This window comes from Lepisosteus oculatus, chromosome 3 (assembly GCF_040954835.1).
Source record: "Lepisosteus oculatus isolate fLepOcu1 chromosome 3, fLepOcu1.hap2, whole genome shotgun sequence".
NCBI classification, from domain to species: domain Eukaryota; kingdom Metazoa; phylum Chordata; class Actinopteri; order Semionotiformes; family Lepisosteidae; genus Lepisosteus; species Lepisosteus oculatus.
Window position 1 is genome coordinate 49,404,639 of NC_090698.1, and position 25,252 is coordinate 49,429,890.

A 25,252-nucleotide genomic window follows, 5' to 3' on the forward strand; every position below is an offset into this window, starting at 1 on the left:
TCTTTAAGACACAAGATCACAACAATCACTTAAAACAAGGCCACAAAATCAACAGAAACTGTTTATCCACTGCTTATCCACAAAAAGGCCTTTCTTTTAGTTTTTGTATTGTTTTGGTATGATAGGTCACAGCTGCATGCTTTAATATTATATATGACTTTTTCATTCTTTTCTAGAAGTGCAATTAAAGTATAATCAAGAAATGTTATTGATCTATTGAAAATGGTAAAACACCTGTTTTAGGAGTAGGAGCTATAAAATATGGTGTAAAAAGAGCAAAGCACGTAGAAACAGTGTGACCTAGTTTATATTATTGTTTATTATTTGCTAGTCTGATTCCCTTGTCCAGGGTGACTTACAGTGCAGAATGTTAACATTAATTTCACTGGGGACAACAACATCCAAAAATTTAATTAGAGGATGTTTGAGATCCTAGGTGGGATAAGTCTGGCTTAACCTAGTTGGTTAGTACATAACTATCCCCCATTCAGAGAGGAAACCGAGAAGATGTGGGTAGAGGAGGGTTGCTTGAAATAAATGCAAAGAACTTGTGCTTGATACATGTGTATATAGCTAATTTCCTCAAACAGCTAGTGTGTGATTGACTTGTCGTTGTTATCCCCCCTGAACTTCAGTTAATAACTTTAAATGTAAGTTTCTCAACAAAGCATTTCTTAAACGCCAAAGCCATATTTATTGTCCTAAAACAAACAGTGGTGTGAAAAAGCGTTTGCCCCCTTCCTGATTTCTTATTTTTTTGCATGTTTGTCACACTGAAATGTTTCAGATCATCAAACAAATTGAAATATTAGACAAAGATAACACAAGTAAACACAAAATGCAGTTTTTAAATGAAGGTTTTTATTATTAAGGGGAAAAAAATCCAAACCTACATGGCCCTGTGTGAAAAAGTGATTGCCAACTAAACCTAATAACTGGTTGGGCCACCCTTAGCAGCAACAACTGCAATCAAACGTTTGCGATAACGGCCAATGAGTCATTTACAGCGCTGTGGAGGAATTTTGGCCCACTCATCTTTGCAGAATTGTTGTAATTCAACCACATTGGAGGGTGTTCGAGCCTTAACCGCTTTTTTAAGGTCATGCCACAACATCTCAATCGGATTCAGGTCAGGACTTTGACTAGGCCACTCCAAAGTCTTCATTTTGTTTTTCTTAAGCTATTCAGAGGTGGACTTGCTGGTGTGTTTTGGATCATTGTCCTGCTGCAGAACCCAAGTGCGCTTTAGCTTGAGGTCACGAACAGATGGCTGGACATTCTCCTTCAGGATTTTTTGGTAGACAGCAGAATTCATGGTTCCATTTACCACAGCAAGTCTTCCAGGTCCTGAAGCAGCAAAACAGCCCCAGACCATCACACTACCACCACCATATTTTACTGTTGGTATGATGTTCCTTTTCTGAAATGCTGCGTTACTTTTAAGCCAGATGTAATGGGTCACACACCTTCCAAAAAGTTCAACTTTTGTCTCGTCAGTCCACAGAGTATTTTTCCAAAAGTCTTGGGGATCATCAAGATGTTTTCTGGCAAAACTGAGACGAGCCTTTATGTTCTTTTTGCTCAGTAGTAGTGTTTGTCTTGGAACACTGCCATGCAGGCCATTTTTGCCCAGTCTCTTTCTTCTGGTGGAATCATGAACACTGACCTTAACTGAGGCAAGTGAAGCCTGCAGTTCTTTGGATGTTGTTGTGGGGTTTTTTTGACCTCTTGGATGAGACGTCGCTGCGCTCTTGGGGTAATTTTGGTCGGCCGGCCACTCCTGGGAAGGTTCACCACTGTTCCATGTTTTTGCCATTTGTGGATAATGGCTCTCACTGTGGTTCGCTGGAGTCCCAAAGCTTAAGAAATGGCTTTATAACCTTTTCCAGACTGATAAATCTCAATTACTCTGTTTCTCATTTGTTCCTGAATTTCTTTGGATCACAGCATGATGTCTAGCTTTTGAAGATCTTTTGGTCTACTTCACTTTGTCAGGCAGGTCCTATTTAAGTGATTTCTTGATTGAGAACAGGTGTGGCAGTAATCAGGCCTGGGTGTGGCTAGAGAAATTGAACTCAGCTTTCCAAAGATGTGATAAACCACAGTTGAGATATGTTTCACACAGGGCCATGTAGGTTTGGATTTTTTTCCCTTAATAATAAAAACCTTTAAAAACTGCATTTTGTGTTAACTTGTGTTATCTTTGTCTAATATTTCAATTTGTTTGATGATCTGAAACATTTCAGTGTGACAAACATGCAAAAAAATAAGAAATCAGGAAGGGGGCAAACAATTTTTCACACCACTGTATGTGTGTGCAGGAAAACCTAAATTGAAAGTATTATACTGCAATGCATGTAAGGATGATGATGGTTACCATTGAACATTGATTAACTGATTTTATTGCCATATTCCAACAGGTCAATTTCAGTCTGTAGGGTACGCTTAACTTAATAACTTCATAATGAAAAGAAAAGTTCTGTTTTTCACAAAATTCTCTACTGACAGCTGTCTAGGCTTCATTTGCCTTCAATCATGCTCAACTCAAAAAGCAGTATTACCCTGATCACAGTAGATCTGAGAAGCTAAGCAAGGCTGAACCTGGTCAGTATTGGGATGACTTTGTTGCTTCTGTAAGTAGGACCTCTAGGTGGCACTATTTAAAAATGAGTATCTCAGTGTGGTGAATGGGACTCCGTGCTGTAGGAATCTTTTGAATAGTAATAATAATAATAAATTATTATTATTATAACAGCACTTTAATAACGCTTTACAGTTTCTTGCATTAGGAATTTGTCTTTTCGCATACCCCAGCTTGCTCTCCATGAGACACACAGACAGGGAGAGAGCCTGGGGACAGAGCGCAGGGTCAGCCATTGTACAGTGCCCCTGGAGCAGCTGGGGTTAAGGGCCTTGCTCAGGAGCCCAATGGAGTAGGATTCCTCTGCTGGCTGTGGGATTTGAACCGGCAATTTTAAATGATACTTTAAACTGATACTGTTCCTAGTACTTGCTAATTAATGACCCCTTGTCACTGTGTTTGTAAGATAGGGATGTGAACCCACCCTTAAGGTAGGTATGTAAACCTTGGTATTCTGTGGGAATTACACTTGGGCTTGCACTTTTCAGTTTCCCTAAAATGTCATGCCTCATTTATTTGTTGAAGTAAATTCTCACTTCTCCACCTGACCTGTTGTGTAATGGGGTTGGTGGTGCTTTGGGTCATCCATGTACTGTACGTACTACACATCCATGGCGGAAGAAGTGGGTCCTTTCCTATATGCATGTGTGAGTTTCTGCATTCTTTGGCATTGAAACAAGCAATAATCATATATATAGCTAAAAAATGAACCACTTCCTTCATTTGTGATTTGAAATTAGTTTAATATCATAAGATAAAAGCTAATTTCTATGAATATACTGTCATTGGCACTCCACTAGGGCATCACAAGTCAGGTTAACATTGCAGTTTGTTTTTAACCCAGTCAAACTGTCAACTTGGCTGTGTTTCTCACTCCTCAGCCCTTTCCAGGCGCCCTGGCTGAGGTGAACTGTGCATTTTTCCCACTACCATGTTTCCTGAATTCCCCTTTATCAACACTACCCACCTGAAGTAATGTAACAAGGATCCTTTAAGCTTTCATTGATTTATTCTTTTCATTATTATTCAGCTTCTCTCATTGTCCTTTGCTATATTGTGCTTTATTTAGGAAAAAAGGTTTTACAGATATATCAATGTCTCTGTAAAGTAAATGTTTCTAACACAAATGCTGTATGTCAAATCAATTAAGTATCAATTTGTAATTTATAAAACAATTGTAATTGTTTTCCAATACGTTATGAGGAAAATGTATATTAATATTATATAATATTATATATTATATATTAGGGCTGTGTTTGTGTTCTAGGCCCTTGCTATTATCTCCATAGCAATGAAAAGTAGTCACCGATCAATCTTAAATATTTGATTAATCACATATAAGGATTCTTTGCTCCTGTTTAAGAGTTTATTTTTCTGATAACCACTGGATTTTTAATTAAATGCATATCTGGAGTGATTTGAAATGAACACTGATGATTTTAAAAGAATTTGGTTTGTTAGCTTTTTGGAAATAGTAATTCATTCAAAATAAATTAGTCTACTTTCAAATTAGGACTAATTAATCTTTGTAAACGCAATTTGTGAACAGAATTGTATTTCTAGAAAGGGACGTGTGAAATGAACCTAAATTTGTATTTGAGCAATATTTGTTCAGGCATGATAATGATAATAACCATTGCAACAGCAAAGACGATATTTTCTCATTACAAAAAGACAGGCATTATGAAATGTGTAACTAATTTTTTTCTATAAAAGCACTTGAAGCATACTCAATTCTAAAGCACATTCTTGGCAAATATTGTATATTATGAATTTGTGGCACAGAAATGTTGCTTGGTGAAGGAGCACTTTAATTATGTTGCACAGTATTGTGATAGGTGAGTACAAATTCATACACATACATATTGTTACAAATAGAGGGTTAAGCAAATACAGTGCGTCATAATAAAAAAGTATTTTTAAAAACTAAATCACAAAAACAAAGGATCCAAGATGCTATACGCGTACAACCTTAAACATCATCACTATGTTTTCAAATAAAGGCATTTCAGGTGCCTATATAAAGTTACTTTTTACAAGCATTCCTACAGAGACGGAAACGAATTTCTCAATTATGTTATTTAATTATGCTACATAGTATTGTGATAGTTCAGTACAAATCCATAGACTATCTGCTGTTGCAGGTTTCATGGCTAAATGCACCAAAACAAAAGTAATTTGAATCGGTTAGTTCAGGCTTTACTTCTTAAAAGACCATCCCACTCACTCTCGGCTCTGTCTAAAATGCTCTATAAACGTGGAAATGGACCACACTTCAATTGTTCTAATCAAGACAAAGAATATTTCAGTGGAACAAAAACCCCTTCTATTATCTACTCTGCAATTAATACAGCGTACAACAGTGAGTCAGAGTAGGCAGGTTATATATTTAACTATTCCCACACTGGCTATTTGATGCTACTATCAGAGCGTGTCAGAACCTTGGAAAGCTCCAACAAGCGAGACTAGGATCTATCATCTGAGAGAGATATTTAAAGTATTTTTCCAGTGTATAACCCTTTTCTTTGTTTTGACGTGTCACTCATATCTACGACCGCTGTTCACCATTTCAAAGTGCACTACATTTATTCCAGCTGTATGCACTTGAAATGACTATTTCTTTTTATCATACTGTAACGTCTCGTAGGTATTACTGTAGTTCTGTGTTTCCGCTGGCGACAGAAAAGAAGCCCAGCCCCCTGTAATGTGTGATATGTTAGCTTGGTTGTCATTCACTTACTGATTCACAGCCATTCGGTTACTGTCTAGCAACGCAGTGTCAGATAACAAATTTGTCAAATGGTAAAAGGCTGTTGAAGCAAATATGTATATAAACCTCATTCACAAAAAAGTAAATGGTGCGCAGCGTGTGACTTTAATGGTCTTCATTTTTCTTGGTACACAAATTTCAACTCGGTAAGGTAAGACATTTTATTTCCATGCCATGCAAGATGTACTGTTATCTATCTGAAAATAACCTTAGGCGAAGCCAATCGAAAACAACCCTGACGATACAGGGAGGGATCGTAATTTTTCAATATACATGATAATGCAAATGTAATTGTTGGAAATAAACTGCGGGATCAAGCCAGACGACGGTTTGAGTTGCCAGTGAAATAGGTAGCGTTACATCTCTACGTTACATGTCACCGAGCAGACATTGCAATCTCCGCATCGAAGCTGTTCTAGGTCATACTTAACATACACGAAGTGAAGGTTGCGCAGTCTTCCAAGCTTTGCTTTTTGTGTGCAGTGGCGATGTTTTCGGTAAATTACCGATATTCGAATACATTCATTTACCGAATAAATGATGCAGTTGCAGGTTGTGGTTACTGTCCATCCGAACGTAGACGTGAGTTAAGATGCTGAGACGTTCTTGATTGCCGAAAAGAGATGGGTTACAAATCTAGATTTCCAGTAGTTGCACACACCTCGAATAGCAATAATGTTGGACTTCTCAATATTTTTCAGCTAGGAGAAAAATAAGAGTGTGGCAAGTCTAGATTTGTAAAACCTCTGCTCTCTTACCTCATGCAGCCCTATGATGACCCCAACAAACACTGGATAGAATATAAAATATCTGCCAACTGCCTATGGTGATATGAGTTTTCTAAGGATAATACCCAAAACAAACACAAAAATGGTTCAAATTAATAAAGTGCACATGTAATTAGATATTAAAAATCTGCAAAGTGATAGTTAGCAGAGAAAGGGTAAAAATATCAGAGTAGAAATCAAAGATGTAAAAGTAAACACAAACACATACTGTACCAAGGGAATGAAGGAGATAATTGCAATTGTGAAAAGGAAAGTGAGAACAGGATTTTTCTTTTGGCAGAATAAGGTTTGTAGTCAAAAGTGTGTTTACTTTTTAATAAAAGTGGTGGGAAAAGCCTGTGCCCTAGCACAAAAGGTTCATTTTAACATTATTATCCAGGAAATTACTAATATCAAGTGATTAGATAAATCAGAGTGCAACTGATATTTAGGCCACATTGCTCAGATGCAGATAACAGTAACTAATACACTAATCAAAAGAAGAGAATAGAATCGGGCTATAGTATAATACATACCATGAATTCAACATTTTTATATCCATTACTCAGATTACAACATAAGATTAAAAAGTCAAAGAAATGCTGGTTAGTATCTGAAGGACTATCGAATACAAAACAGGGGTATAATACTGTATATTGACTAGGAAGATTAATCATTGAAAAAATAGAAAACTAAAGAACAAAGAAAAACACACAGGAGTTACGAAGGAAAAATATCTAAAATGTTCCAGTCCTAAGAACAGAAACAGCATTGGTTTTAGCTGCACAAGAAACCACTGAAATATACGGCTAAGATCAAGTGTAGCATCTTTGGACTGTGGGTAAGAAACTGGAACACCCGGAAGAACAAGTAGGAGAACATGCGAACTCAATGCAAATACAGTAGCACCCCAGGGACTGGGCCCAGGGCTTCAGTACTGTGAAGCAGGAATGCTAACCAATGCACCATCATGCCACCCAGAGTTGTTAGTGTTAATGCTTATAGTAATTAATTTATTAATTAATTTTAATATGCAATGTATTTTCAAGCTTCTTTATATCACATTAATTATTCCCTTACTTCAAAGCTACTTTTATGCCAAAGAGGAAATGAGAAACTAAACTGTTTGGTTATTTCGTGCAAATCTGTTGATGCTTTCTCACGCACAACAAGCCTGCAAATCTGTGATCCTGTGAGCCCGGAGTTTTCTTTTTCTCATTTGCAACCAGCAATGCATGATTTATTCACCTAAACTCCAGTCACGAAGAAACCATTCAAACCCAAAACCCCCTTTTTTATTGTGGTAAGCATGAAAAGCAGTGCTATAGTACTGGAGTAAACCTCTTAGCTCAGAGAAATGTGCTTTCAGCTGCAGTGAGTAATATTTGAAAATATTGGTAAACACATGTAAAATTGCTCAAACACTATTACTTCTCTCCAAATACCCTTTATTGATTAAACATTTGACATTTCACTTTATTGACCTTTCTTAAGGCTTGTCATTGGACAGAACAGAACATTGGAAGAACAGCTTTAATTTATCTTTTTGCTATTAAATGACATCATTATACAGTTAACAGGCTTTGTATTCTGACATCATGTCCATTTTCATAGATAAATTGATACTTGTAATGTTACAGAATGGACCGTATCCATGTTATTTTACTGCTGTACCCAGATAATTCCTGTTTTTATCTAAGAAAACAACACTGATATTGTATTATTTTCATTACATAAGGATCTTTTATTTTCAGTTTCAAAAAACAAATGGGACATTTAATGCAACCTAAAAGGTTTTTGTCCATTATTGTTTAAAGATCAAGTTTCAAAATGTTGACCATGAATGTACACATACTGTATGCTTCCTCTCTCTTTCTCTTAATATACAGTAAGTTGGTAACAACATCAAATATGAGCAATAGCATTTTCCCCACCAGATATTAAATTAATACATGTGGGTTAGATTGACAGTAGTTCAAATTCAAAACCAACCACAAAGAAAAAATGCACAAATGCAAGATGAACTCTCCCAGGTCTGATATGTGAAGTTAAAATAGGTCAAAAGAATTGTAGCCCTGACATCGTTTGGCTCGTGTTTTTCATCATTTCACAGGAGGCAGCTCACCTTGTCAATCCTCATTTTCTTAAAAAAGGCTGTTTCAGCTAGAGAGTAGAACTTTCTTCCCTCGAAGTTCTGCGGCATTTGTTCACACAGCGCCTTATTGACTGGTTTCTGGTAACCATGGCAGAATGTTCAGTGTACTTGGCCTTTGTAAATCCCAAAGGGTTATAAAAACTGATTGTCCTTTTAGAAAAGGGAGACACAGCTGATAATTTCTTCTGTTGCTTGGTACCTGTGATAGTTTTGGTTGCTGGTGGAGAGTACATGTTGGCTTTGAAAATCGCAGTCTGGCTACAGTTAAGCAAAGGTAAGGCTTTTAATTTTGGTGTTGTAATATACTTCTTAAGAAAGGACAAATAGTTCATGCTGATCCCTTTTTTTCTTTTTTTCATTTGTTCCACTTAGAAACTGCAGGAAATCCCAGGCCTTGGCTGCCACATCAAAAGTTCCGCTGCCGATGTAAGAGAATAATTAACTTTAGAATTCATTTAGAGATTAATTAACTGTAGAACCTTACAATTCAAAGCACAGGTGCTGACCTAGTGTAACCATTACTGATTAAATATGTGCATGAAAGCTCTGTTAAAGGAGAATCTCTAATACTGTTAGAAACCTTTTTTACTATCTGCATCCATTTAGTAAATCACTATTTGCTCTATCATCTCCTGCTGGTTGTGTGTGTTTCTACTTCCTACTGGAGCCGTTAAAAGTATTTTAGCAAACTATTCTTTGTGGAAGATGTGATGTGGGGGAGGTCTATAGCATTGAGCCAGTGTAACTTCTCACCTTGGAAAAAGCACAGCATCCTTCCAGTTTTCTTGTCCTGTACTTTTCATTTCTGTTTGCTTTTTATGTGTTTTCAAAAGCTTGTTTTGCTGAAATAGTGAAAGAGCATTGTAAGTTAAACTTAACTACAAAGACCCAATAAAAATCACTCAAATCATATCATGAGATGTGTTTCTATTAGGGAAAGCTGAGGTAAAGATGTCATCAACATCAAACATCGTCGAATAGTGATTTTTTTTTCCAGATACCATCAAAGATAGCAGTTCCCTAAAATGTAAAGTCTTTCAACAGCTACTTAAACCACTTACATGGGGCATACTTCTAGAATTGAAACTATTAACTGTATGGTGCACACTTTAACTGTAATGATATGTAGACACTGGAGGTCAAATCTGGATCCACCACTGTAGGGTGAATTATTCAGACCCTCGGCGAAGAATTGTTGCCTGTGCTGATTTGGCCTGTGAACATGAGCTGTCACATTCTTCTACAGCAGCAGGACATTCCAGTTTTCTAGCAGCAGTTACAAAGTGAGATACAAACTCTGATGGATCAGCGCTGTGATATTACAAATTAAGGTGTTGGAACAGAAGAGTGGCAGAAACTTTCAACATCCCAGATATTTCAGTGTCCTTTTGGATGAAATGGTAAACTTAGGTTTTGAGGTTCTGGGCTGTTATAGATCCCATGGCATGGTAAGATGTAGTGTTAAAGCTAAATCAGCTAATCTGAATTTCCGCTGTAATTCCCTTGTTGAAGTAATATCTCAATTACCCACCTGACCTGCTGTGCAGTGGGGCTGTTGGTACATACAGTTGCTGCAGCTACAGTACATGTCACCCAAGTGCTTTCTGCCAGGGCTTATCAATCTGGATAGTGACTTTTAAGATTTACTGTTACATCCTGAAGGCTTCAACTGTATCAAGCCATTACAGAGTATGATTTATTTTCATAGAATCATAGGAACTACTCCTTTGCTTGCTTTGAAAAATGTTTCAGCTAATGTAAAGATATCAGAAGTATTTAGGAGTTGTAAAGATAGACAAATTCAACTGAATTTTGAAGAACTAGCAAAGAAAACTGGACATATATAAGTTGGGTTTATGATCATTCTGACAACATGCAAAATGAGTACATTTATTTACTACTCATTATGGTTTAAAGAACAGACTGTTCCTTAAGTTTGCATCGCAGGTAGGAGTTGAATATTTCTGTGAAGATGGCAAAATCTGATGGCAGTTTGCAGCTTGATGCCGCTTCATCATGTCCTGAGGAATGCAAAACCTAAGCAGGAAAAAGGATAAACAGTCAAGAAAGGCCGTAAAAAAAAAACCAAAATCACGATGTGGGTTTGTAGTTTTGAAAACAGGGGCTGGTTGGAAATTGTTAGGAGCAGCATTAATGCACAGGGATATGAATGAAAAGGGAATAGAGTCGTCTTTCACAAGCGTGCACGCTCGCTGATTCCTCAGTAGGCTGCTTGCTTGTCCCTCAGCCTGAGCTATTGTGCTGAGCCTCAGTGGTTTTTCTTTTCCAGTCCTATTCTTTATTTCCATCCTGCGCGGCTCAATTAACAAACACAGGGGAGCTTTGTGTCACAGGGCTCTGCTGTGAGAGAGTCCTGTAAGGAGGCTCCTCTCACTCTCCAGGAGAGCCGTGCCACTCACATCCCACAACTGCTTCAGCGGTTGCGGAGATGGTGCTTCTTTGCATATTCATTCTCTATGCATCTCGCACCAGGGAGCCAAAGAGTGCTGTCCCTAATTAAACAGCCACGCAAGTCTTCCTAAGGTTTCTTTTCTGTTTTGTTCTTTTACAGTTTTTTTTTGAAGAGCAGCTTTTCTTCTGCGCGTGTTTTCCTGCTGACTTGTTGGAAAAAAGAAGGAGGACTGGGAAGGGGGACTCGAAACGAGGATTTTATCTGAGAGCTGGGTTTTCATTCCATTTCAGAGCTGTATGGGAAGTACAGTAATGCCAAGAGACCAGCCTGGTTCTCTGTTCTCCAGAGGAGATCAAACACTGCCTGGAGCTGGTGAGTAAAGAAAGTTCATTTTTTCTCGGTCATGTCTTGTTGCTTATTAACCAAATGAAATATCCCAGTGGATATGGAAAGGTGAATTTCATTTTCTAGGGGGAGTTTGCCAAATCTCTTTTTTGGTTCTTATCCATATAGCCATATTTTTCTGCTTCATTCCCTTTTATCGTCATAACGGGAATTGATACTTCCAAAAACAAAACAAGTGTGTTGTCATGCTATATCTCCAATTTGTATATGTCCAGTCTACTAAGGGAACGTAATACATGGTGTTTAAATAGTTATCAAGGTAGCCAGGGAGGATCTGGTGCTGAAAAGGAGTCTTGGGAAAAAAGGGGAACCTTTTGAAATGAGAAAAATTAGAAATGTTGAAAAACATTTGGTCCTGAGGTACTGTGGATAACAATACTAAATTGCACATGCACAATATGCACTATTTAAAACCAAATCAAGGTTTTATGGACAAAATTATAAAGGTACACATGTTATATATTTTTTGATACCTGCATTGTGCCCAGCTAGTATATACTTTCAGCAACAGTAAGAGGAAATGGAAGCAAGGGACCTTTGACTTCTAAATCTGTATCGTTATAATTGACGTGCTTTTGCTTAAGTTTGTTCCATACTTATATACATACGTCATGGGCTGAAAGGGAACTCACACTGTCCACCAAACTGTCAATTGTCTTATCCCTTCAGTAAACTACCGGTAAGAATGTTTATTAAAAGTGGAAAAAACTCAGGTGTAAGATGAGCAGAGCTGTCTACATTGATGAGAGATTAAAAGACACGTAGTTGAACCATTATGTAACAGGAAATATGTTCATCAAAAAGATGGTGCTGCTTGTCTCAAAGGCTAACTGTTTATGCAGAATGAAGAAGAAACATTACAGTATTTGTGAGCAGGAGAAATCAGCATACCAGCCTGCTTTATAATGTAAAACTCTTCCTTTCTCTGAACCAGGTTTTTCAGCACAGAGATCAGTGGAACAGAATTCATTTCTGAAACTGCAACAAACACATGTGAAGTGTTTGAAGGTTAGAGTAAACTGGGTATTCATGAGGACATCCCTTTGATTTTTTCAGGCAGCCTTTAAATAGGGCACTCAGTGAGAGAGCAGAATTAGCACAAATAAGTGTCAATGCCCTAATTGAAGGCTGCTTTCAATGAGGCTCTAATTGGGCAGGTATTTAGGAACCCTGCTTGATTTAGAAGTTGTCAGATTTATGGAATAAAGCGTTACAGTTTTGCCAGTGGTGACGCTTCTACTTTTCTTAAATGTCATTTGCTGCGGATGATTTGAAATTGTGTCGTTGTTATTGCTGTTCCACAGCTGTGCCCTCTCCTTATTATGGAGTTGTTAATAGGAATTTGTTTTACAGTCTCAATTTGTCTTTCAGTTTCTTACAGTATCCTGGTTTATGGGTCTCCAGGATACCATCAGAATGTGAACTTCTGGATGAATGGGAAATTTTGAGTTAATGCTTAAAAGGCTCCTGTAAATGCAAACATAATTGCTGCATGTAATTAATAAATATTATATCTACTATGCAAAGGTGATTGCTTTGCAGAGAAATGATCTAGGTCTAGATTCTAGATTGCTTCTAGAAATAGACAATAGAGTAAATATTAATTCCATTACAACAACATGGCAAAAAACTGTTCTGTCACACTAACTTATAAGACATAAGTCAAGCTGTCCAACTTACTGATTTATAAGACAATATAGCAAAAATAATATGCTCACACAGACAGATGTGAAAGTAAATACAACAGCTAAGACCTTGACTAAATGGAAGTGAATTTTAAAAAAACAACAAATTTGTCATGTTTGACTAGATTTTGCATCTAAAAGGCTTCGTGCTCAGTTGCACACGTTGAGATCATTCCTTCCGTGACTACATCTAAACTCTGTGTGGGTGGAGAGTTTGTGTAAGAAATCGGAATACCACATTCAGTGCACGCAGCCATTGTATAGTGATGCATTTCTTTTTCACCCCAGTTACTTTGGGAATATTATTGTCATTGTATTTTTCCCTTCATGGGAATCCGAAATGCTCATGGGGTACAATCATTCAGTTTTGAGATTAGAACGAAGTTGTTTCTCAAATCAAAGTGCAGTGGCCTCTGGTCTGAGAAATTATTTAGTATTTACTAAATATGCGCAGATACATTTCCTTGCCTTCAGAAATAGTGTTCTTAGCTATAAATGTTTTTTTTTAAATACTCAAAGTGCTGAACCATAGTACATGTATAATAATATAAAAAAAGTAAAAAAATAAAGGAAAATGACCACATGAAATAAAACAAAATAATACATTTAAAGCTGTTGCGCAAATATATTATTAATCACGTTGTTTAATCAAATGTTCTGTCACAGTGTCTCTAATGCATCTGGGCATTGAAATACTCAATCATACAGCTCTAGAAGGCTCTCATTCCCAATGTGCAGAGCCCTGCCTTCGGTAGAATAAGAAGACTTTAGTCTGTAGATGTCAGATTAAATGTCTAACTGTATTTATGCAATAAAGCTTTAAGGTAACCCTAAGCTAAACCATTCTGAGATATGCATGCAAGCACATAAATTTTAAAATCTACCCTAAGTTTCACAGGCAGGCAATGTGATTACATAGTACAGGAATTATATGCTAAAGAAGCAGTTTGCACATGGTCCAAGATTAGACATTGTGAAGGCTTTTGAGTACCTTGGTATGAACCCCAGTTGGTAAAGCAATAGAGTTTCAGGGTTATCTTGATGAAATAAACACATATCTGAATTTTACAACATCAGATAAACAAAACAAGGCAATTTGCTGTTAAATAGATAAACACACCTTAACCAAAGATAAACAAATCTTTCCCTCTCTGGGAATGCTACAGAGATGGAAAAAACACATCACAAATCATCCTCATGATTTTTCTCATGGGCTTCAAGTGACAACATAGAAACAGAAATAGCTCCAATATTTCTAACTTCTCACAAGATTTTAATTTCAGCACTTGGTCCCAGAATTTCTGCTGCAGATCAGACATATGTTTATTATTACTTCATATTTTTGGTTGCATGATTGCTAACAATAGATTCAACACTGATCAGTGTTAAAGTGTTTATCTATTTAATGCTGATGATATGGGATGTAGTTTGATTTGTACTAGAATTAATGGTATTCTGACGTATATTTTTAATTGCACACAGAGTGGCAATGCCCCCAAATCATTTTAAGATTTAGTTAAACGTTTCCAGTATTATTAATACTATTCAACTGAAATAAACAAGAGTGGCAGTGGTTAGAATTACTGCTTTTGCAGTGCTGGGACCCTGGGTTAAATTCCTGGGGTGCTATCTGTATGGAGTTTGTATGTTCTCCCTGGATTTTTGCCAAAGATATACTGGTAGTATACTGGTTTGTGTGTTTGTGTGTCCTGTGATGGACTGACGTTCCATCCAGGATGTATCCTGCCTTTTGCCCATTGCTTGCCAGGATAGGCTCTGGCTGTCCTGTCAGCTGGAATTGGAAGAAGCAGTTAGGAAATGGATGTATAGGAACAGCTTTGGCTTCATGGTAAAGTCAGATTGGAAGCTGCATCTATAGTTAATAATAACCACATTTCAAAAACTTGTGTGAAGGAAAGGAAGATAGAAAGCAAATTAAACTGCTTATTGAATAGTTTCTATCATTAGCTTTTAATGGATTTTACAACCTACTTACAGTAACAGTATAGCATAACAAGTTATCCTCATTACAAGTATGGAGTTCTTGTAATATATTTGGTAGACGTAGTACCTAAAACAGTATTGAATAGTTTCTCTGGGAATTATATTGGAGTAGCACTTGCTAGTTAGTTATTGGATAGTAATGTACTAAGCGTGAAACTGTTGAACAGATGTCCACAAAAATGTAAAGTGAAGGCACAAACTGCCAAAAATTGAAAAGCGTTTTTCTTTTTTAATAAAGTTGTATCCATGGGCAAGTGAGCCCAATTTCCCTGCTGAAAAAGGTAAATCTCTACTGATAATATGCTTTTCACTGCTTGTATGTCAGTTAGCTCTTGGGCTTTAACACTGCCACCAACACCTGTTGGATTAGTATCTCTAATCTGGATCACAGATCATTTGTCAGCTAATTAATAATGTCCCTGGGCTTCAGATGCAGCTGTTGGAAGCTGCCTCAGTCCAACTGTCTGAAAAGGGCATTGTGTTGCTGTGTCAGAGAGATAGGCCTACCACTTGAATGTTAAGATGCCAGCAAGCTGGATATTTGTTTGAGGTCCTTGCTGTTTGAATGCGTCTTCTCAGTTAATACCTTAAAGCACTTGAGAGTAATTCAGAGCAGTCAATCTCCATGTACTGTATATTGTTCACGTTTAATACAAGTGCTTTTCAGATGGAAGGGCTCATTCAGTGCGACACAGTTGCTGCCAAATGCATAATTAAAGGACAGTGAAAGTGCTGAAAGTTTGAAAAGGGGTCTGATAAACACAATGGAATAAAATAAAACATTTCTTTTATTAATCAGAATACAGTTTGTAAGACATAATATTCAATCTTTATCAAAGTCTGATGACTTATTACTTGCCTTTGTCAGGCTGAGAACAGGTATTTATAACCAGCCTTGCTTTGTTTAGCTACGTTTCAGGAAGTATTTAAAAAGAATGCTTTGTTTCATTCTAAATTTGGAGCCTATTTTATGTAATGGCTCTACCAAGTGTAAAACGAATGATATACACTGAAGTGGAAGATGACCATTGAAAGTTATGTCAGCATAATGTTAAGAGATAGACTGATAAAAACTTACATCTAGGACTGAATTATTTCATTTCACTAAAAATGATTGTTGGCATGAAGCATTTAAACATAAGGACATATAGCCATAGACAAAATCTTTCAAATATGGCTATTTGTCATATTTTCATATGCTGCCTTATATGGATTAACACAGTACAAAGATGTTTCAATGAATACTTTAAAGCATTCTCATGGTAAAGCATTTACATAAAAATAGTTACAGCTCTAGCTAATATAATTGTCATATACAGTATGTCACTTTTCCACACTGTATCCGCTGTGCCGCAAACACATGAATCCATTAAGTTAGAAATCAAAGTTGATACAGGAACGACACCATTCCCTCGCGATAACATATCAGGGGCAGCAGATAGAGCCTAGGTAGATGAATATAGTGTTGAGTTTATTGACAATAATAGGTGGTTTCATGTATCTATCAGAGCTATTAGATTGGCAAACACCCTCATTCGTAGACGGGGTATTTTTAAGTCTATGTCAATGCTCATCTTGTCGGCTTCCCCTGCCATTTCCAAGAGTATTGCACCATACACACTCCTTTTGCTAGGACATGGGGAACATACACTTTCTTGAGTGGGTGATGACCCTCAGGCACTGTTGTCCCTTTTGAAGGCAGAAAACAACCACAGACAGGTGGCGAAGCAGACATTGGCTCAGTTTGATTCTAGCGATTGAAACACATTGAGGTAACTTGTTCTTTGACTGTTTGGAGTCTGGTTTCCTTATTTAATCAATCCTAATTTATGAAAATAAATGTAAAAAGTTTTGAAGCTGTTTTAAAAAATTGCTTTAGCAAAAATGAATTACTGCCCATATTGCAGTTGTTTCCGCAGCCTTGCTGACTTGGTTTCCTTGGATATATGTACAGTGCCTTGCGAAAGTATTCGGCCCCCTTGAACTTTTCAACCTTTTGCCACATTTCAGGCTTCAAACATAAAGATATAAATTTTTTATTTTATGTGAAGAATCACCAACAAGTGGGACACAATTGTGAAGTGAAACGAAATCTATTGGATTTTTGAAACTATTTTAACTAATAAAAAAATGAAAAGTGGGGCGTGCAAAATTATTGGGCCCCCTTGCGTTAATACTTTGTAGAGCCAACTTTTGCTGCGATTACAGCTGCAAGTCGCTTGGGGTATGTCTCTATCAGTTTTGCACATCGAGAGACTGAAATTCTTGCCCATTCTTCCTTGCAAAACAGCTCGAGCTCAGTGAGGTTGGATGGAGAGCGTTTGTGAACAGCAGTTTTCAGCTCTTTCCACAGATTCTCGATTGGATTCAGGTCTGGACTTTGACTTGGCCATTCAAACACCTGGATACGTTTATTTGTGAACCATTCCTTTGTAGATTTTGCTGTATGTTTGGGATCATTGTCTTGTTGGAAGATAAATCTCCGTCCCAGTTTCAGGTCTTTTGCAGACTCCAACAGGTTTTCATCCAGAATGGTCCTGTATTTGGCTGCATCCATCTTCCCCTCAATTTTAACCATCTTCCCTGTCCCTGCTGAAGAAAAGCAGGCCCAAACCATGATGCTGCCACCACCATGTTTGACAGTGGGGATGGTGTGTTGAGGGTGATGAGCTGTGTTGCTTTTACGCCAAACATATCGTTTTGCATTGTGGCCAAAAAGTTCGATTTTGGTTTCATCTGACCAGAGCACCTTCTTCCACATGTTTGGGGTGTCTCCCAGGTGGCTTGTGGCAAACTTTAGACGAGACTTTTTATGGATATCTTTGAGAAATGGCTTTCTTCTTGCCACTCTTCCATAAAGGCCAGATTTGTGCAGTGTAAGACTGATTGTTGTCCTATGGACAGGCTCTCCCACCTCAGCTGTAGTTCTCTGCAGTTCATCCAGAGTGATCATGGGCCTCTTGGCTGCATCTCTGATCAGTCTTCTCCTTGTCTGAGCTGAAAGTTTAGAGGGACGGCCAGGTCTTGGTAGATTTGCAGTGGTCTGATACTCCTTCCATTTCAAGATGATCGCTTGCACAGTGCTCCTTGGGATGTTTGAAGCTTGGGAAATCTTTTTGTATCCAAATCCGGCTTTAAACTTCTCCACAACAGTATTACGGACCTGCCTGGTGTGTTCCTTGGTCTTCATGATGCTCTCTGGGCTTTCAACAGAACCTTGAGACTATCACAGAGCAGGTGCATTTATACAGAGACTTGATTACACACAGGTGGATTCTATTTATCACCATCAGTCATTTAGGACAACATTGGATCATTCAGAGATCCTCGCTGAACTTCTGGAGTGAGTTTGCTGCACTGAAAGTAAAGGGGCCGAATAATTTTGCACGCCCCACTTTTCATTTTTTTATTAGTTAAAAAAGTTTCAAAAATCCAATAGATTTCGTTCCACTTCACAATTGTGTCCCACTTGTTGGTGATTCTTCACATAAAATAAAAAATTTATATCTTTATGTTTGAAGCCTGAAATGTGGCAAAAGGTTGAAAAGTTCAAGGGGGCCGAATACTTTCGCAAGGCACTGTATATAATAATTGTGGGCAGAGACCAAGGACTATGACTATGGGGCAGCTGCCACTAGAGGTCACTATACAGAAGGCAATGATGGCTGTATAATTAAATTAGTTTTATTCACAACCTACTCATAAAGGTTTATTTACACCACGGGTAATAGCATTTCTGAAATTCCATTATAAAAGACAAGACATTATTAGGTTAGCCCTCGAGTATACTTAAATTATGTCTTCACCGAGATCCAAGAGGGGGCTATAGAACAAGTTCTCTTACTGTGGCCTACTGTTATCTCTAATGGATGAGGCTTCGCCCTAAAAGAGGGTTAAGAAAAGAATATCTCAGATATTAGGACAAACACTGGCTCTCTGCTTGCACTCCTAGTGTACATTGGACACCACTGGGAGCCTAAAGTGCTCACCTTCTTTTGAACACCAGTGAAAATCTGATTAAAGCATTTTTTAGAGCTTCGCTTCTGAGGGCTCTTGTTCGTATGTGTAAATATGTGTTTAAACAGCCTAGCCGGGTGTCTGAAATGGCTTCAAAATTAGAACGTCTCTGTTCGTGTGCACCCTCCTGCAAATGTATCCCCCTTCTCACCTTTTAGGTTTTAATAAATGGGTTGGCTGAAAGGATGGCTTGTCCGCGGGTTTTTGAGAACCATATACGCTGAAAGGGTTTTCTGATTCTTTGTGTCGTTCTTCTCTGTTTTTTCTATTAGAATTTACTGTTTCTCTTTTGCTTTAAAATAGATGGTTTGGAAAATAGAAAGGAAATGTTACTACTTAAAACTTTTTTTAATCAACTAACTCTGGCAAAAAGTATAAGTAGTAACAAGACCCTACATGAATGTTTTGATTCCATGATTTACAAAATCCCATACAGAGTGCTGTGAAAATATATTCAGTTATTTTTCTTATGTTTATAAATTTTGTTGAAGACACTTTAATTCACCCATCCCTCGATTTACATGTAAATCATTTTTACTTTGAATGTAAAACCTTTCAACTTATTCCCTAGTCTACGTTGTGTAAAGAACATGATTATAGAAAAATGATACAATAAAACTATTTATAGATTTAGGAATTTCTTCAGCCTATATTGTTTTCTTATGCACTTTATATATTTTAGTCTTGTATTAAATATATTCTTATATTTTTGCATACTTTCCTTTTACATTCAAACCGTAACAAGCCCTACAGCATGTAGCCACATACCACAGGGGATCTCCTTTTCTCTTGCAAGACTAATTATCTTCAGGAAAATGTTAATTACTTTTGAATATAGGCTGTTTCTCTTTGTTATTTTTCACACGAGGGAATATTTTCTCAAAATACCTTCTCAAAAACAATGAGTGGTGCTACCAATGTACAGTAGAGATTGAGTGATTAATAAGATATCCCTGTAGCACAAAATCCAATTGCCCACTGTAGCTTTCTGTACAAGAGATGTGCGAAGCAGTACAATAAGTAACATCATGTCAATAATTAACAATGTTTCCCAAAGGAAAAACTTGCAAATAAACTATGATTTGTGGAAAATAAATGAGTAGGCTGTCTTTTTGGGAAAAAAAAAACATATACAAGTAAATTTCCTTTTCAGATTCCAAACAAAGCAAAGTTAAGAATGGGAAATAGTTAAACACGGGAAAGTCAGTTGGTCCTGAAAGAGATTTTTCTTAGCAGGATGACACAGCTTTTCTCAGCACAAAGAGCCAACATTCACAATTGTTAGTAATTTCTTTGGTATGTCTGTCATAGTCTATATCAAAATATGGTTGATAATAGGTGAGCTGCAATAAGACTGTTAGTGACCTTAGTTACAACAGCAGTTTCAAAAAATTAAATTGCACGCAGAGCTAGAACTTGGATGTGTATCTAGTTAGAAGACCTATTTCTGTGATATATTAATTTGTCCTTCCAAAAATGGAATTAAAATGTGTTTTTAAAACTTTAAAAATGTAAAAACTCAGTTTAAAAAATCTTTCCTTTAATACTTTTATGTCTAGTACTGGTAGGATTGTTTTTCACAAACCAGTTGATTGCGAACTCTGTGTTCTTAATCCCGCTGTGACAGCGTCTTAGCGAGGCTTGCCAAACTGCAGATCATTGTCTTACTCTGTTTATGACATTATGGCTCATCCATCCAGCCGGCAGTGATTGTAGCTGTTCCTCTGTGGTGAGAGAAGCTTTTAGGTCAGTTATGTAACTACAATCAGGTTTTTGCAGCCATAGTGACAGTACACACTTCAGAAGTGCTTTGTGGCTTAAACCAATCCTAGCTGCGAAGTCCAACTAGCTAGTTGAAGATTTTTTTTTTCTGGAAGACCTGAGGAAAGGAGGGCTTGACTATTGTGAAGATACACAGAGAAGTGCAGCAATAAATGTATTCCGTGTTTTCAGGAAAACCATTTAGGTTCTGGCTGAATTTGTTCTGTTCCTCTACTTTAAAAAAATTAAACGCTACTGTTCATGAGAGAAAAATCCCAAACTGGAAAGAGTGAATCTGTTAAGAAGGCAATTACTTTCATGGCAAGAAACTGATTACACTGATTTTGTTAAATTAAAATAATTTCTCCTTCTATTTGAAAGGTATCATGTGCTGACTTATACTTATGCAAGAAACCCCTCCCATTATTTTGCATCTCATATAAATCTGATTTATAATTGGTTCATAATTTTGGAATGCAGAAAACAAGTGTGTTCCATGCATTATACCAAGAGAGTTTAGTGGTACAGGGTTACAGCTAAATGTCATGGAGCTTTTGCATAACAGGGAACTAACCCCCAAGTCTAGGTCATTCAAAGTCACAGTCTTTTTATTTAAATAATTTCTACCCAAGAAAAAATACAAGAATGAAAAGAAAAATAGAACAAATGTTCAGCAAAGTATATGCTTTGCTGGATAAAATGTCATATTATATCATCAAAATGCTTCATCCCATCCCTTCCTTACAAGGAAGAAGCACTTCTTTAAGGGCAGCTTTTGCATTCCTGATTTTAAAAAGAAAAGCAAAACTATGGAAAGCTTAGCTTTATTAAAACTGTTGCATAATATTACAATGAAAATCTGATTAAATAAAATAGGCTAATAATAAAATATGCTAATGTGTTTTTAGGGAACTTTAGCATGAAGATATGTAGACAGTTTTTTTTCTTACTTCATCTTATTATTAATTAATTCTATATCAGTTTGCCCTGAAGACATATATTGTAAAATGGTATTGTTTCTGTACTTGATGCTTTCTTATCGTTACTAAGGCAATCTGAACTCATGTGATAGATGTTGACAATGATAAGAGGAGGTATTTGAATTTCCTTCTTGATCTTTTGACTGGCCTGGGGAATCCCTTTTCCATTTCGCAAACTTCAGGGCTTTAGTGAAGCCTAAATAAGGAACAGATTAAGATGCGTAGCTGTTCCCTTTAATCCTATCTTTGTGTCTGACGACAGGAACAATGGGAATCCCAGCAGAGTGGCCACGGCAGAGGCCATGAGTCAGCAACGATGGAGATACCGAACCCCAGGTCAAACAAGAAACGGTGACAGAGGATGAAAAGGCCAAAGCCTTGACAGCATTCATGAACTGTTAGTAGGAATTCCTAGCCGGCAACTCACCTGGAGCCTTCAGTTTGCCTTGATTTGCCTTGTGTCAAAGTTTACTTCGCCGAGCCACTTTTTTAATTTACAACTAAACCAAACCTGGAAATGCTAGTAATCTAGAGGCAACGTGAAACTCTCTTCCCATGTGCTGAAGTGTGGCTTTAGAATGGCAAGAAGAGAGAGACAAGAACAACAACTTTTGTTTGGTTAAACTGACGCTTTTAAGCCTTTTTTTAAAGGCTTTTACTTAAATGCAAACTCTGTTTTCATGGCATACCATTGCAATAAATGAATTACAATATCCTAGATTGTCCACACTGAAGAGCCTTCGGAAAATTATGACATGTGGAAAGCCAAGGAGATGAACTTTGGAGCAATTCTTTTCTACATGGCAGAGGTATATGAAGGTAAGATTTACACAAATGCAAAGACAAAAGGGATTGAACTCACCTTGAAAATTTTTTAACGGATTTATCCTTCACAATGTTTTGCATAGGGAAGGTTTTTATGAGAATAAATGAAAAGTGTTGCTCTGAAATTGAAAAGCTTACCCGTCAATTTTAAGATGTTTTGTAAGCTATTTTTGAAAGAAATATTAATGATTGATCCACAGTGTGGACATGACTTTGACATCAGATAATTGCCACAACGAATTCAAATAATCTTACCTTAGCTCTATAGTTCTTTTGTGCTTCTGTAAACTGCAATGAACATCCTATCTTTTGTTCTGGCTTCTCCTACAGTAGCTCTCAGTTTTAACGTCAAACCGCACGCATGAAAGAACACTGCATATGAAACACAAATCATTGAAATTAATAGACTGAGCTGCTTGGATGATTAATTAATAATACATTTAAATCCAGCACAGCTGGGCATCATATGGAATGATTGGTTTATTCACTCTGAAAGCTTGCCTTTATTGTTGTTGCTTTATTAATGGAACAATGTAACAGTTCATTCATTTTTAAATGCATGTCATTCATTTTTTTAAATAATTTATCTGGGTAAATCTTGGATTTTGAATTTCACTGTAAGTCCAAACTAAAATTCAGCTTTGATAATATACTATAATTCATAATACTGAAGCAATTTATGTAAGTTATCCTTGTTGCTACAAATTTTTATTTGCCTTATGATGCATGTTTTAAAGTACCCGTTGTGATAAAAGTATGATGAGTTACCAGACTTCTCATTTCTACCTAGAATTAAAAATATCCTAATGGAGTTCAGGACATTCAGTTGTCCTTGAAGAACTCCTCATATTACCTTATTTTATGGTATGGACATTTTACTGTTCTATGCGATTTTATATTTATATCTCAGAAATGTGTGCTTGACCATTTGTTTTCCTTTTTTGGTAGTGTGTCACAAGAGATTGTGATTGCTTCAGATTGTGTTGCTTTCACTGTCTATCAAGGAGCTCTATAAATAAATTAATTGATTTTCTTTTCTTACTGTTTAATCCATCCATCTATTGTCAGAAAGCCATATATTCCTCATTGGGCCTGAGTAACATAAAGACTATCCCAGAAATACAGGATAGAAAGCCGGAACACAGCATGGACCTGATGTCACTACTTTGCAGGGCACACACACTAGTAGATTTAGTCTGGGGAGGGTTTGAGGATACCAGACCACCCTGAGAAAATCCACATGAACATGGAAACTCCGTACTCTGCAATGTGTTCTGGTCTGACTCGAACCCAGGACCCAAAAACTTGTCAGGCTGTAGCAGTACCATATGCTACTACCATGCTGCGCTATACTGTTTAATAAGAATAACTCATTACATTTATATGTATGTATTCTGCACACTCCACTCAAAGCGCTTTACAGGTAATGGGGACTCCCCTCCACCACCACCAATGTGCAGCCCCACCTGGATGATGCGATGGCAGCCATAGTGAACGCTCACCACACATCAGCTATCAGTGGGGAGAAGAACAGAGTAAAGAAGCCAGTTTTTACATGGGGTCTTTTAGGAGGTCAAGACTGATAAAGGCTCGGGGGAAGGTAGTGTAGCCAAGATGCAGGGGTAACACAACTACTCTTTTCCAAAAACGCCCTGGGATTTTTAATGACCACAGAGAGTCAGGTCCTCGGTTTTACGTTTTTACGAATGACGGCACCTTTTTACAGTATACTGTTCCTGTCACTATACTGGGGCATTAGGATCCACACAGACCGCGAGCCGAGCACCTCCTACCGGCCCCTCTAAGACCTCTTCCAAGACCTGATTTTTCCCAGGAGGTCTCCCATCTAGGCTCACTCCCGCTGAGCTCCAGTGAGTTACAGGGTGATAGAGTTGAAAACATTTTTAATTGATTGTTGCCCTGTGTAGAAGAGGCAAGGTCAAAGCCTGTTGGTCTTTCATAGTCCTCTCTTTTTTTCTTCTTCTCCTCCTTCCTTATACTTGACTTGACCTCCCTGACAGACTTCTGCTTGAAAAACTGAAACCTTTTAGAAAAGCAGGACCATTTTGCTGAAGGTGGCTTGTTGCTCGGGTCTCTTTGCAGTTGCCATCGCAGCCCTCCTAGCGCTGTCCTGCGGGAGCCCTGCCATGAGTTAAGGGTGCGGCACCATGACGGCGGTGTACATGAATGGGGGGGGCTTGGGGAGCCAGCGGTATGCGCGCTGGAGCCGGCAGGACAGCGCTGAGGACTACCTCCGCACTGAGTGCTATGCCGAGGAGGAAGGTGGGCAGCACCGGCGGCTCACTCCCTTCGAGAAGCTCACCCTCGACATGTCCCAGGACGAGAAGGTGGTCAAGGAGCTGACCCTGGGCAAGAGGATCGGCTTCTACAGGGTGCGAGGCGAGATCGGCAGCGGCAATTTCTCCCAGGTCAAACTGGGCATCCACTCCCTCACCAAAGGTAAGAGATTTGCTGCCCTCCCTCCCGTCAACACAGGGCTACTGCTCCTGCATCTGTCTGGGGTTGAGAAGAAAGTGGCTGGCATTGTAGAGCTTGCTATGCTGTGAAATAATGTTTCATCCCAAAATAACAATAATATATTATCAAATTGGGTATTACACTAATCAAACGTGCTTTTCAAAACAGCTCTGTACATTGCACAGTGGTGTATGCACATTTTGAACATCAGAAAGGTTGCTAACACAAGGTGACTATTCAGCCTGTCTAGCCCATTTGGTTGATAAATGGCTAACTCATCCATTCGTTTTTTTAAAGAAGCCAGGATATCAGCTACAACATCATGCCTTGTTACACACTCCCACAACCCTT

The 25,252-nt window shown here is 37.8% G+C and overlaps 1 protein-coding gene across 9 annotated transcripts in view; it reads left to right on the plus strand.

Annotated features, from left to right (window-relative positions):
• Positions 1–5,369: 5,369 nt before the first annotated feature.
• Positions 5,370–25,252, plus strand: part of nim1ka (NIM1 serine/threonine protein kinase a) — a 28,694-nt gene continuing 8,811 nt past the window's right edge. Inside the window, exons 1-6 of one of the 9 annotated variants that reach the window (XM_069187212.1) lie at positions 5,370–5,562; positions 8,542–8,607; positions 8,706–8,759; positions 10,906–11,118; positions 21,861–22,417; positions 24,527–24,883. In XM_069187212.1, coding sequence (XP_069043313.1) covers positions 24,592–24,883 — 292 coding nt within the window. In that variant the 5' untranslated portion in view covers positions 5,370–5,562; positions 8,542–8,607; positions 8,706–8,759; ... (1 more) ...; positions 21,861–22,417; positions 24,527–24,591. The remainder of the gene's footprint in view (positions 5,563–8,541; positions 8,608–8,705; positions 8,760–10,905; positions 11,119–21,860; positions 22,418–24,526; positions 24,884–25,252) is intronic. The other 8 variants (XM_015365866.2, XM_015365882.2, XM_015365821.2 and 5 more) reach the window with 8 other exon arrangements.